This window comes from Eurytemora carolleeae, unplaced genomic scaffold (assembly GCF_000591075.1).
Source record: "Eurytemora carolleeae unplaced genomic scaffold, Eaff_2.0 scaffold2, whole genome shotgun sequence".
Classification (NCBI taxonomy): domain Eukaryota; kingdom Metazoa; phylum Arthropoda; class Copepoda; order Calanoida; family Temoridae; genus Eurytemora; species Eurytemora carolleeae.
The window spans coordinates 83541-97362 of record NW_019396051.1 but is presented as its reverse complement, the minus strand read 5'-3'; the positions used below and the strand labels follow the sequence as shown (position 1 = coordinate 97362).

The 13822-nt window shown below is 31.5% G+C and overlaps 2 protein-coding genes across 2 annotated transcripts; both read left to right on the top strand.

The window, feature by feature from the left end:
* Positions 1-840: 840 nt before the first annotated feature.
* On the top strand, positions 841-2108 carry LOC111704986 (glycine-rich cell wall structural protein 2). Its single transcript, XM_023477400.1, has 4 exons — positions 841-978; positions 1549-1632; positions 1741-1860; positions 1918-2108. The coding sequence occupies exons 1-4, from the start codon at positions 912-914 to the stop codon at positions 2040-2042; spliced, it is 396 nt and encodes a 131-aa protein (XP_023333168.1). The 5' UTR covers positions 841-911; the 3' UTR covers positions 2043-2108.
* Positions 2109-3663: 1555 nt separating this feature from the next.
* Positions 3664-13401, top strand: LOC111705298 (zinc transporter ZIP13 homolog). The gene is made up of 4 exons (XM_023477795.1): positions 3664-4179; positions 12064-12223; positions 12789-12899; positions 13206-13401. The coding sequence occupies exons 1-4, from the start codon at positions 3864-3866 to the stop codon at positions 13384-13386; spliced, it is 768 nt and encodes a 255-aa protein (XP_023333563.1). The 5' UTR covers positions 3664-3863; the 3' UTR covers positions 13387-13401.
* The last annotated feature ends 421 nt before the right edge of the window (positions 13402-13822 follow it).

Below are 13822 nucleotides of genomic sequence, written 5' to 3'. Positions count from 1 at the left end.
CTTCAATCTTATCCATTTGTGTTACTTTAATCTTATCTTTTACTGTAACTTTAATCTTATCTTTTAGTGTAACTTCAATCTTATCCTTTAGTGTAACTTCAATCTTATCCTTTAGAGTAACTTTAATCTTATGCTTTAGTGATACTTCAATCCTATCCTTTTGTGTAACTTCAATCTTATCCTTTCTTGTAACTTCAATCTTATCCTTTATTGTAACTTCAATCTTATCCTTTCTTGTAACTCCAATCTTATCCTTTCTTGTAACTTCAATCGTATCCTTTATTGTAACTTCAATCTTATTCTTAACCGTACCTTCAATCCTATCCTTTACTGTAACTTTAATCTTATCCTTAGTGTAACTTCAACCTTAACCTTTAGTGTAACTTGAATCTTATCCTTTATTGTAACTTCAGTCTTATCCTTTAGTGTAACTTCAATCCTATCCTTTTAGTGTAACTTCAATATTATCCTTTATTGTAACTTCAATCTTATCCTTTATTGTAAATCAATCTTATCCTTAATTGTAACTTCAATCTTATCCTTTATTGTAACTTTAATCTTATCCTGTATTGTAACTTCAACCTTATCCTTTAGTGTAATTTCAATCTTATCCTTTATTGTAACTTCAGTCTTATCTTTAATTGTAACTTCAATCTTATCCTTTATTGTAATTTCAAACTTATCTTTTAGAGTAACTTCAATCCTATCCTTTACTGTAACTTCATTCGTATTCTTTCCATTCTATCCATTATCATAGATTAATTCTTTAATCTTACAACTCAAATTCGATAAAAACGTTAAATTGCAGTTCTAAATCATGATCTTGAATTTATCTATACCAACATTTTATTTTAAGCATTACATCAATATTAAACAAACTATTCTAGAATCCTGAAATCTAAGTTTATAAAATGTTGAAAGAATCCGTTATCCTTGTTTTCCTGGTAGGATCCGTCCTATCCTCTGGTGGATACGGAGGTAGGATTCTGTTTCAATCCTTTTTGAATCCTTACATCTTCTGGGAGGATCCTGCAGTTCTTTAATTCTTTTTCTAGCATTATAATCCTTTTATTACTGCTAGGATACTGTTATTTAATCCTGTATTGGCATTTTCAATCCAAGCATTTTTGGAAGAATCTTGTTCTTTATTTACATTTATAATTTAATTTCCTATTTTTGATATTTTTTAAATTTGTAATCCTTTTAAGCATTTTGAATCCTTGTACTCCAGGTAGAATCCGGGTTTTTCAATTCTTTTTTTTTAGTATTTTTAATCCTTTTATGGCATTTTCAATAATTGTACTCCTGGTAGTATATTTTGTAATCCTATTTTAGCATTTTAAATCTTTGACATGTTAAACCAGGGAAGGCATTAACACGTTAACCTGAACCTGACGTGTGACTTGAAGTGTTAAGTCTGCTAAATACTTTCAACAAAAAGATATCTCTTAAAAAGTTTTAAAACAGATACAAAATTAGGGTTGCAATGCAAAGGGCCAAAATATTTTTAAAAGATTTATTAAAAATATATTTCACTTATCTGATTAGGTGGAGGAGGCCATGGAGGAGGAGGAGGATATGGTGGTGGAGGTCATGGAGGCGGTGGTGGAGGTCATGGCGGAGGTTATGGAGGTATAATATATATAAAGCTCACCTTATTCATAAGATTTCTTGCTCCTCTAGTTTTGATTAACATTTTCAATCGGTTTACATTTAATTAAAAATAATATTTATGTACAGGAGGAACTGGTTCTGGTACAGCCTGCGTAGTGAAAGGCTCGTACTGTAGTTGCCACTACTGTACATGTGAGAAAGGGAAAGTGAACTGTCAAGGGTACGGGGGAGGTGGAAAGGGATATGGTGAGTAAACTCTAAATTAATATAAAAACACATTAAAACATGTTTTTAATACTTTAGGCAAAAACTACTGCTATGGTAGTACAGAGGGTGAGTACTGTACATGTGACTACTGTAAGTGCCAGAACGGGTTCGGAGAGAATGGAGGATATGGAGGATGTGGAGGAGGACATAAGAAGAAATAAGAAAATAAGAATAGGATGAATAATTTGTTTTTAGTTTTGTTTTGGTTTATTATATTTTTTGTTATTTAATAAAGGCGTAACAATACATATGTTTTATACTTCATTAAGAAGAGATATACTTTATACAGTGTACACTGTAGAAGCTGTAAAAAAAGTGTAAAATATTAGCAAAAATAAGATACTTGATCTTTTTCAGCAACATATGCACATGCATTCGCTATGTTGCTACCTTGAGATTATTGGGATTATGATAGTTTTTTGTCACTTCTAACATCTTTTTTTTTTGTTTTTAACTTTTTAAAGATGTTTAAGAATTCTTAAAAGCCCAAGTTTTTCTGTTATATCCACTGTTTTTTTTCCCAAGCTAAAGACTAAGGTAGAACAGTTCGATAAGTTCAAAATTGATCATATTGAGACTTTCTTATTGTGAATATTATTTTGCTTGTATGTTTGTATCAGAGAAACGGTAAAAAAAATATCGATTTTTTTATTTTTGGAAATCCATCAATGTTTTAAAAAGTTTGAAATTTTTCTTTTTACAATATACGAAGAAACATCATGGCATGAAAATGAAAAGCTAAAATCTATTTAGAATGCAAATTCATCCTAATGTTTGGCTTGGCTTGAGTTTGGAGGTAGTAAAAGACCAATTTTTTGTTTTTTATTTGGATTTAATTTACTTTATTCATTGCACCACTGTTTTGTAATCTTTCTTTTCATTGAAAACTAGCTGAAGTGCCAGGCGTTGTCCGTGGAATTTTAAAAATCGAATTAAAACATAAAACTTATAATTTATTTAGCTTATGTCATCCCCAAGGGTATCCATGAGTTTCCTTACTAAAATTCAGCCCATTTGATTCAGCCGTTTGGCCAGCCATAGCAAACATATAAATGAACGAAGAGCTTTATGATATAGATTACAATTGTACTCCTAGTTTTTTTTAAAAAAACAGAAACTTTTACAAGTCATAATTATTTTTTGGGCCTTTGTCCTTTTTTCATTTAATAGAATTTAAGTTTTAGTCAGGTTTTTCATTTTCAAAAACGTCTTTTACTATCTCTAGTTTAAATACTAATTACTACTAACATAACAGCATAATAAAGCCGATTTTTTTAGAAACAATGTTTTTTTCTGTTAGTTTTGTTTGAAGGAGAGATAAAGAATAGTACATGCAAGTTAATTGGACATCTTACAATTAAAACAGGCAGACCGATTAAAAAGTATTAAATTAATAAGATACGAGAAACCAATGTCTGGTTGCGGAGCTCCATGAATTCAGCGTGGAAAATTTAACAGGTCAGAAAATAATAAGTATACGCATGGAAGTGTCTGTTGGTGTTAAAATGTGAGGACAGGATGATAATTCAAAATCCGTTACTGCAGTTAGAAAATTTTCAAACTGTAACTGCAGCTATAAAACTTTAATATGATTATTAAGCAATAGCCGATGCATTGTTTGTAGAACAAAAAGTTTTATTCTTAGTTCAAAGGTTAAAAATGAACAAAATATTCTTGAACAAATTATTGAAACTCTGACCGAAGTTAAGCAGGAAAAACCCGGTTGAGTGAGAAGGACGCGGAGCGGTGGGATTGGCCGCTCTGACGACTAGAGCTGGAGAAACTACAGATTCAGGTGATATCTTTCTCCGAGCGTGAGTTTAGTCAAGTTAAAGCGGAGCTGGGAGCTGACAAACCTTGTATCTCAGCTGTGCTCTCAACTATATCCCAGAGATAGAGAGTTAACTCTGCTCTGGTTCACTACTCACTAGTTTCATACAGTTATATACAAACATTCTAAGAGGGAAAATGTGTGATTAAAAATGGCTCATATCCAGCAGATTATAGAGGAGATTGAATCCACCACACCAACAGCATTAACATGGACAGCAGCTCTACTAGGATCCATTGCTGTTGGATTAAGTGGTGTTGTTCCAATTGTATTAATACCTCTTGATAATAATCCTACACAGAGTCCACATCAAACAGATAAACATCTCAAGCTATTGCTCAGTTTTGCAGTCGGAGGACTTCTTGGTGATGTTTTCCTTCATTTGTTTCCTGAAGCTTATGGAACCTTGGAGAACCGGGGAGATGATTCTCATTCTAGTCGGCTCAATCTAGGGATGTGGATTCTAGGTCAGCTTTACAAATAATTTAAATTCACTTTCAAAAACTTTTTGTGTACAGTAAATCTTATAAAAACATAGACTTCCATTGTTTTTATATAACGTATATTATGCTAAAAAGTGGAATTTAAATCAATATTTTCATTTTACCAGGGTGTTTTTTGGGATTTTTTGTTTTCTTATCCCTATATCTTAGCAACCTGATGTTGTAGACCTTTAATATTACAAACTGTGAATACCTGATGTTGTAGACCACTAATATTACAAACTGTGAATTAATTCTGTTTGACAACAAAGTCGAAGATCGAAATTCACGTTGCGAAGATATAGGAAAGGAATTGACTTTTTGCCACAGACTCAAAAGTTCTAATCCCTATATCTTTGTAATCTTATGGCGTAAACTCTAGATATTTTAAACTTAGATTCTTTGATCCAACAGAATTCATAGTTTGAAATACCCAAGGTCTATAACTACATTGTGTTGTGAAGATATAGGGATTAAAAAATTTGATTTTGTGGCAAAGAATGCCTTCAATCAGAAAATAAAGTTTGTGGCAAGTGATCAGTTTCTTTTATATATATATATATATACTTCGCTTGTTTGTCTGTTTAATTGCTTTAAATCCAATCAATATCAAAACGGCTGAACCGATAAAAATGGCGACTATAAGATAAACAGTTAAAAGCTAGGCATTTTTATTGAAAAAGGCACAATGTTCAATGTTCAATTTCAAAACTAAGTACTTAAAAGATAACCTTAAAGTTGATTAAACTCATCACAAACTGTTTGCATTTTATTCATCAAAGGAATTGAGTTTTTGCCACAATTCAGATATTTTCTAATCTTTACAATTAATTGCGCAAACCTTTGATATTTCAAACTTACACTTCACTATAATTTTTAGTTTTAGATATGAAAGGTCTACGAAATCAGGTTGCAGGGATAAAGGGATTAGAAAATAAATTCATATTTATTTTGATGTTAAACAAAATTTAAAATGGATTAACTATATATATATATATATAACATGCTTACTCATTCACGGTAATTTAGACGTCCAGGTTTTAAAGTTTACTTTCGAACTCTCATCAAATTTAGTTTTTTTTCTATTTTGAGTTTCTGACTTTTTTTGCTCTTTACACTTTGAATATCCAAGTTCTATAACTAAGCTTGGTTTATCACTTTACCCCCCGGACATAGTTATATCTAGTTAGTTTCACGTATACCCCCGGACATAGTTATATCTAGTTAGTTTCCGTATACCCTCCCCCGGACATAGTTATATCTAGTTAGTTTCCGTATACCCTCCGGACATAGTTATATCTAGTTAGTTTCACGTATACCCCCCGGACATATTTATATCTAATTAGTTTCACGTATACCCTCCGGACATAGTTATATCTAGTTAGTTTCACTTATACCCCCTGGACATAGTTGTATCTAGTTAGTTTCACGTATACCCCCCGGACATATTTATATCTAGTTAGTTTCACGTATACCCCCGGACATAGTTATATCCAGTTAGTTTCACGTATACCCCCCGGACATAGTTATATCTATTAGTTTTACGTATACCCCCCTGACATAGTTATATCTAGTTAGTTTTACGTATACCCCCCGGACATAGTTATATCTAGTTAGTTTGTTAGTTTCACATATACCCCCCGGACATATTTATATCTAGTTAGTTTCACGTATACCCCCCGGACATAGTTATATCTAGTTAGTTTCACGTATACCCCCCGGACATAGTTATATCTAGTTAGTTTCACGTATACCTCCCGGACATAGTTTTATCTTGTTAGTTTTACGTTCAAGTCTTCCAAAATTACTAGTATCAGTGAATTCTTATCATTTCTAATATATTTGTTATGTTGGAGATTCTCACTGTACTTACCACGTTGGTGTCGTATTAACTGATCGACGACTCATCGGAATTTTCTTGAATAATTGTCGATCATTTAACAAAACATATTTTTTTATTAAAAATGATCGATGGGTTTATTGTTCCTTTTTAGCAACAAAACAATTGACTGAACTTTACTGAAAATAACACAGATAATGCCTGTTTTTTGTACATTAAATATTCGTTGCTCCCGGTTTAAGATGATGCAACCTCACCAATGGTAATATATGAAGGTGTTCTAAGTCAAGTTTTTCATTTGAAGAAAGATAGGATTTTTAACTGAATTGATGAATAATAAGTTTTTCTTGTGAATCGAATTTGCATTCCATAAATAAAAAATATCATAATTTGAAAGAACATTTTTTCTTACGGGAGTGTTTTTTATGCAATATGTCGCATGCTGAGTCACCATGTTAACTATTGCTATATGCTATTGCTATATGCTGATGCATTATTTGTCTAAAGGGAAGTAGGAGAAGCGTTATCTTTCAACTGAATATATCTTAAGAACTCTATTCACACATCTATAATAACATATATACATGCGATACGGTGGACCCCCAAAAACCTAGAATAACAAAATGAATTTAAGTTTCAACCAAGTAAGAATGCTTGAAATGGCTTAAACCAAAACAGATGGTTCATCCTGTCTTGTTTTCTCATACGCTGGACGTGATTTTATCCCCAACATCCCATAAGAAAGGTTTACGATTAGGTTGATATGTTGCCTTATACTTTTCAACTTTTTTTTGGAAGTCTCTGAAAATATTTTTGATATCTGTAGATTTGATTCTTAGCAAAGTATTACGTCTAATGAGATATATGAGACTTCTACACTCTTGTTAAAATAATAATATAAGTTAGAACTCATTGTGCTCTAGAATTCATTTTATTTTTAAAAATATATGGATTCTGACCTAAGACCGAATAATTTTTTTTCAAGATTTACTGATTTTTTTAAACATATGAAAAAAGGTAAAATCTTTCCCTGTGATATTTAGAAAGACAAAAATTTCCCTGTATGATATTGAAGGACTGGAAAATGGTATTGGTGAATTTTATTTCTCTTTCTTTATATTGAAACTTTACCCTAATAGTTAACTATTGAGATTTGAGTTTTAAAGAGCAAAATTGTTGCAGGGGATTATAATATTGATCTTTTAAAAACAGAAATACATGTTGAAACTTCTAAATATTTGGATACTTTATTAGACCATAATTTACTTCCAGTTATTTCTAAACATACTAAGATAACCCAGTCTACTGCTACGTAAATTGATCACATTTTTGCACAAAATGCTGATGAGAATTCCAAATCTGGCATACTTTTAGAATCTTTATCAGACGTCCAACGTATTTCTTATAAAGGGAAAATATGGAGGCTCGGAATTTTAAATAAAAGAAAACTATAACCAGGGTTATAAATGAGACAAATAAATGAACATTTAAAGAAATGTTATTGTCTCACAACAGGAATGATGTTTTGGATGAAAATCAGCCAAATCAAGATTTTGTCAATTTTTCTAATGTAATAAGAAGATATTATGCAGAATCGTTTCCTTTTCCAGAAAAATAAGAAAACCGTCAAAGATAGTCCAGTAGGCTGTAAACCCTGGTAAGCTCTTTATAAATTCTCGTAAGAGAAAACAACTTCTTTATACCAGAAAACTGTGTAGGCCAACCTTACACAATATTCAACAGTTTAAAAGATTTTTTAAACCTTCATATAACTCTTTGTAGAGGAGCAAAAAGAAATTGGAGCAAAAAGTAATTATTATTCAGCTAATTTAGAAAAAATAGAAAAGTTATACAAAAATGAGTCTAAAAGAACATGACAGACAATATGAGAAGTTCTAAGTATTGTTAAAGATAAATCAAAATCTCCTGAGTATTTATAGAGAACAGGGGAATTTTTATATTGCTTCAAAGTTTAACAATTTTTTTGTAACATAGGACCCAAGCTTTCCAATAATATTTAAAAAAGTAATAAATTCTAATTTTTAAAAAACCCAGTTGATGAATCCTTTGTTTTAAAAACTTTTAATATGGATGATATTCTAGAAAATAGTTTTGTTATTGATAATATCTCAAGCAAACAATTAAAAGAAATTCTGCCAAGCATTGTAAATCCTGTCACACACATTCTCTTTTCAAACTGGGTATATTCCCTTAGAATTGAAAACAGCAAGAGTAGTTCCTATACAGTTTACACAAATAAGATTCTGATTCTTTATTTAACAATTATCGACCTATATTTTACTGCCATCTTTCAGCAAACTTTTAGATATATGTGCTGCTACACAAAGAAGTTGAGTTTTTGCCACAAACTAAAAATTTCTAATCCCTATGTCTTTTCAACTTAATGTTGTAAAGCTTTGATAATTCAAACTTAGATTAATTGATCGAACAGGTTTCATAGTTTGAAATATCAAACTTGTATGACTTTAGGTTTAAAAAATGTTAGGCTTAGAAAATCAGAACATGTTGCAACAACTCAGTTCCTTTTTGGATTTATTGAGAAAAATAAGATTTTTTTATGATTTTTAATTAGGATTTAGAAGTAATCACAATACAACACAGCCTGTTCTTCATTTTGTGGATAAAATATATAACGCATAAAAACGATCCAGAATACACATATTTCCATCTTTTTAGACCTTAAAAAAACCTTAATACAGTATCACACAGCATTCTATTAGAAAATCTTTGGAGGACTTTCTAATCTTTGGTTTACTAATTATTTGAATGGTAGGCAACAAGTGGTTTCAATTGGTGGAATAGATTCAGACTGGAAATATGTGTAGGAGTCCCACAGGGATCAGTTTTAGGCCCGTTGATATTTCTATTTTACATTAACTGTCTGCCAAATCCTGTTGAATTTTTAGCTCTGCTATTTGCTGATGACACGACTTTTAAAATGAGTGGAAATTATATTAAAAAACTGTTTGAAAAGACAAATATTGAACTTAATAAAGCTGCAGAATGGTTTCATTGTAATAAATTGATTGTTTTTAAGCCAAATAAAAAAATGCAGAGTTTTATAATCTAACTCTAGAGAACCCCTTTCTCTAGAGTTAGATTTTAAAACTCTGCATTGAAAAATTGAAAAAAGAAAATTGAAAGGATTGGAAACAATTTTCCGACGAAGTCATTTAAGTTTGTTGAGATCAATATTGATGAGAATTTATCTTGGGATTATCATATTAGCAAAGTTAAAAGTAAAATCTCGTTTGCTAATATTCAAATTGTTAATATTCAAATTGCTAATATTCAAATTGCAAAGGTAAAAAATATTCTACCAATTTGTACTTTAACTAACCTTTACAATGCCCTTTTTAGGCCTCATTTAGAGTTCGGGGTCATGGCGTGGGGGCACGTGGATTTAACGGTTCAATATTTCAGAAAGCTGCGACTTTCGATACATATTTTGTTAACCTTTTTACTTAAATACTTTTTTGTCGGCATATATGTTTTGAATGAAAAAGTATAAAATAAACAAAGTTTAAAGATTGTTGAATTATAGACNGGGGGGGGGGGGGGGTCCCCAAAATCTAAACTGAAAGAGATTACTAAATCCCAGAAAAAGTGTATCTGAAGTATTAGTAGAAATATACTGCACATACTGACCCTATTTTCAAGAAACTTGATATTCACAAGTTTAATAATCTCTTTGAATTCAATTGTAAAATATTTATGCATTCATTTTATCATGGAAAGCTGCCAACTAGTTTTTCTAATATCTTCCAGAAATCAATATTGATTAGAAGAAATAACATTGTTACAAAACTTTGCAAGAAATCTAGTTTACATAAATTTCCAGCCCATTTTCTACCAACACTGTGGAATTCGATAGAAAATAAATTTCAAATAATTCTTAACTCAAAATCCTTATCTAAAAGTTCCTTGTATTCAAACTGTATTTTATCTTGGTTGCCAACTGAATCGGGCTTATCCCAAACCCTACTGCCAGCTCCAAAACTAAAAGTATTAATTATTTTTATTTACACCATTCTTTCCTTGTATTCAAGGAATTGCTAACCACCATGCACAGAATCTGGTATATCTCATCGCTCAAAAGTACAGTTTAAAAAAAAAATAAGAACAAATTCTCGGGCTAGTTTAGTCTGAAGACTCTCTAGTCTGCAAACTAGTTTATGTAATTGTAAATCAAGACATTCGAATATATATGTTCCCTATAGCCGGCCAAACGGCTGGACCAAATAGGCTGAAATTTGTTGTGCGGACACTCATCGGTGGCCGGGGGTTGGTATAGGCTAAGAAAAATTAGAAAATTATTTATTTTTAAAATATTTTTAAAGATTTTTTTCTGTTAATCTGAGGGGATTTACAAGCACAGATTTAACCTCAGTGTATTCAGTATTCATTTGTTCATATTTTAAACAGAGCTAAATTAAAAAGTACCAAGGAAAAGGGGACCAAATTCAAAGAATTTGAGACAGACTGAACTTCCTACCACCGGTTCAAATCGGTGGTTCTTTGAACCGGAAGTAGATAGTTCAGAGACGGAGCTTAAATCCTTTAAATCTCAGGTTATGTTTCCTGAGATGGAATTTAAAGAATTTGAGCCGCGGTTTAAATCCGCCGAGACCCGGTTTAAATTCAGCGCCGGCTTAAATCTTGAAACATTTGATACAATTTTAAGTGGAACAAACCATATTTAAACCGCGGCTTAAATTTAAACCGCCGCTCAAATTCTTTAAATTCGGCCACAGGATTAGACAATTGTTAGCATTATTTTATTACAAACTGTTAAAGTGTTTACAGAGGGTTTATTTTATTTGTTGAAAATAATGAAACAAAGTGAGAAAAAATTCTAAAATATAATTTAGTTTGTGAAAAATTATTTTCCGTCGGAAATCGATTAGGAAATGTTTTTCTATTCAATTTCAGAACTCTATTGATAAATATAGAATTATTACAAAAATCCACTAAAAATAATGAATACAAATTGCATCGATTTGAGATTTTCTACCCAATATCTTATGCATTTTGTACACTACATTTCAACAACCTTTTAGCATAAAACATACACCATGCAAACAAAATTTTGTTTATTCTTAAAAAACGCTTATCCAGTTCTTTTACTCATCCTGTAAATATAGATAATTTACCTCGACAATTAGACTTGATAAAAGCAAAGAAAAATATATCCAATTACGTCGAGAATCAAAATTTAATAAAATTTAGCCATTAAGTGAAAGTAAATATAATTTACTAATATGTAATGACAGTAAACGTCCAATAACTAATATATAACGACATTTATTCTTCTCAGTCGTTTCGTAAACGAATGCAATTAGAGTAACGGATCTTTTTTTATTCTCTTTTAATTGTGACTAGTTGGAATGAATTAAATCTTAAAAAGGAATTGAGTCTTTGTCACAAACTACGATTTTCTAATCTCTTTATCTTTGTAATCGAATGCCGTAGACCTTAGATATTTCAAACTATGAATTCTGTTAGATGAAAAAATCCAAGTTTGAAATATCAAAGGTTTACGCCATCAGTTGGAAAAAATATAGGTATTAGAAAATCAGGAGTTTGTTGCAAAGACTCAATTCCTGAGATTAAGCATTGTTTACAACTGTGCAGTGTAACTGTTAATATTTATTACTAAAATGAAAAATGTTCAAGGTTATCCACCAAGTATAAGACTTCAGAGTCTACATTTCTTATTTTCTGGTTCTCTATAACATCTGTAAATGTATTCCAGTTCTTTGCTAATTATGATGTTCTTGCAATTTCAAAGATTGTTTGCACAACTAAAACAAAGTTATGCTTTTTAATTGGCATTCGTAGAGGTTAAGGTCTTTTTTTAAAGGAAATGTTCGCGTAAAATGAAAGGGGGTATACGACCTTTCTTTTTTAGCAAACACTCCCTTTCAGTCTTATCCTTTATGGGGTAACCTTAGAAGTCTTATCGCATGTTTGAGTTTCCACAAAAATGTTATGATTTTTCTGTTTAGGTGGGATTTTAGCATTTTTGGTCCTTCAGAAGATATTCGAGTTCACAGAGGAGAGAGAAGGAAAGAAGTTGCCTGAACCAAGGAAGAAGATTCTAGGATATCTAAACCTTCTCGCAAACTGTATTGATAACTTTCTTCATGGTTTAACAGTGGCCAGTAGGTAATTAATCTAGTAGTAGACGTTCTAGCTTCCGGAATTTTCTTTTGAAAAACCGAATGAGACTTCAGACACGACTGTACGGAATCTTTACCGTCTATTTCGTTATATTCATGATTCCTTGGAACTGTAATCTAAGGTATTTCTATGCTAAATCATCAAAAAAGACATTTAAGACTATATTCGTAGCAGAGGACTTGATTTAACCTTGAAACCGTTAAATCTTCATCTTAATTATCTTAAGGATTTTAAGTCGTCTTTACATTAAAAATTTAAATTGTACAACTGCTCAAACCAACAACACAAAGATTGTTTTGTTTTGAAGGCCAGCAAATTACGCTAAACAGTTCGATTCGAAACTTTACGAGAAGTTTACAAAAAGTTAAAACTGTTTGGTTCAAGGCTATTCTATGAATAAAATGTAGATACACTATGCTAGATATTACTTCCGGTCTAGTATGGGAATGAACCGCAATGTTTTATACAGAGTTGTCTAAATGTTTATAAATGTCAAATTCAACATGCAATAATTGATTTTGTTACAGCATTGAACATAATCATTTTTTAGTTTCCTGACCTCGATCAAGCTGGGAATGATCACAACCTTTGCGATCCTGATCCACGAGATCCCACACGAGATCGGAGATTTCGCAATACTTCTGCGAAGTGGGTTCACCAGGTATAGACAGAGTTCAGATAAATATTTACAGGGTGTCACACAAAGCAGTTTTGGTAATCAACTAAGTCAAAACGTTCACAATGCAGCAGTCGTAGGACGCAGAAGCAACAAGATACTTGAATTATAAAGATTTCAGTAAAATGTACAACTTTGTCTATCTTTGGGTTGAACCGTCGAGGGTGAAATGAACCGACTCGGCGTTGAAGTCATACGGTTATTATACAAAAGTTTTGTCCACCTACAAACTAAATTTTGTGTTTGATCGTCTCTGAATTTCAATCCTTTAGATTTTTTTTCTATTTGAAGATGGGAAGCTGGTAAAGCTCAGCTATGGACAGCTAGTGTCGGAGTACTCGGAGCCCTGGCAGCTCTCTCCCTCGACTCCGTCCAGTCTCTGGAGGCGAGGACAGCATGGATCCTTCCCTTCTCCGCAGGAGGTTTTCTCAATATAGGTAGATCCTCATTTAATACCATTATTCTAATATGATGTGTGATGAGTGTTATTATGCATGTAAGTTTCGCTAAAATTTATTTTAAAATACTTGAAGAAATCTGAGCCCTGTATTTTTTGCAAAGAGAATAGAATATATATTAGAGGGGAATTTACAAGAAAAAAGTGTAAAACGGCCATTTTGTTGTACTGTTTCCATACTGCAGATGTACTTCACATATTTATGCTATATAACCTTTTGGGCCCTGGAATATCTTTTTATAGAAAATCTCAAATTAATATGAACCAAATTATGAAATAGGCTAGTTTCATAATTGACCAATGATCATTTCACATAGACTCTATGCCTTTCCGTTATAACTATAAATCAAATGATGTTTCTTATTCACCTAATTCATTATAAAGTTTATTTAACAGCTTTAAAAAAATCGAAATTGAAATGGATAGTCTAGGAAACATACTGTATTAATGT

Coding starts and splice junctions, on each gene's coding strand:
- LOC111704986 (XM_023477400.1), top strand. CDS start 912: ATGTTGAAAGAATCCGTTATCCTTGTTTTCCTGGTAGGATCCGTCCTA. Junction 1,633..1,740: donor TCATGGCGGAGGTTATGGAG/GTATAATATATA, acceptor ATTTATGTACAG/GAGGAACTGGTTCTGGTACA. Junction 1,861..1,917: donor GGGAGGTGGAAAGGGATATG/GTGAGTAAACTC, acceptor TTAATACTTTAG/GCAAAAACTACTGCTATGGT.
- LOC111705298 (XM_023477795.1), top strand. CDS start 3,864: ATGGCTCATATCCAGCAGATTATAGAGGAGATTGAATCCACCACACCA. Junction 4,180..12,063: donor TCTAGGGATGTGGATTCTAG/GTCAGCTTTACA, acceptor TTTTCTGTTTAG/GTGGGATTTTAGCATTTTTG. Junction 12,224..12,788: donor GGTTTAACAGTGGCCAGTAG/GTAATTAATCTA, acceptor ATCATTTTTTAG/TTTCCTGACCTCGATCAAGC.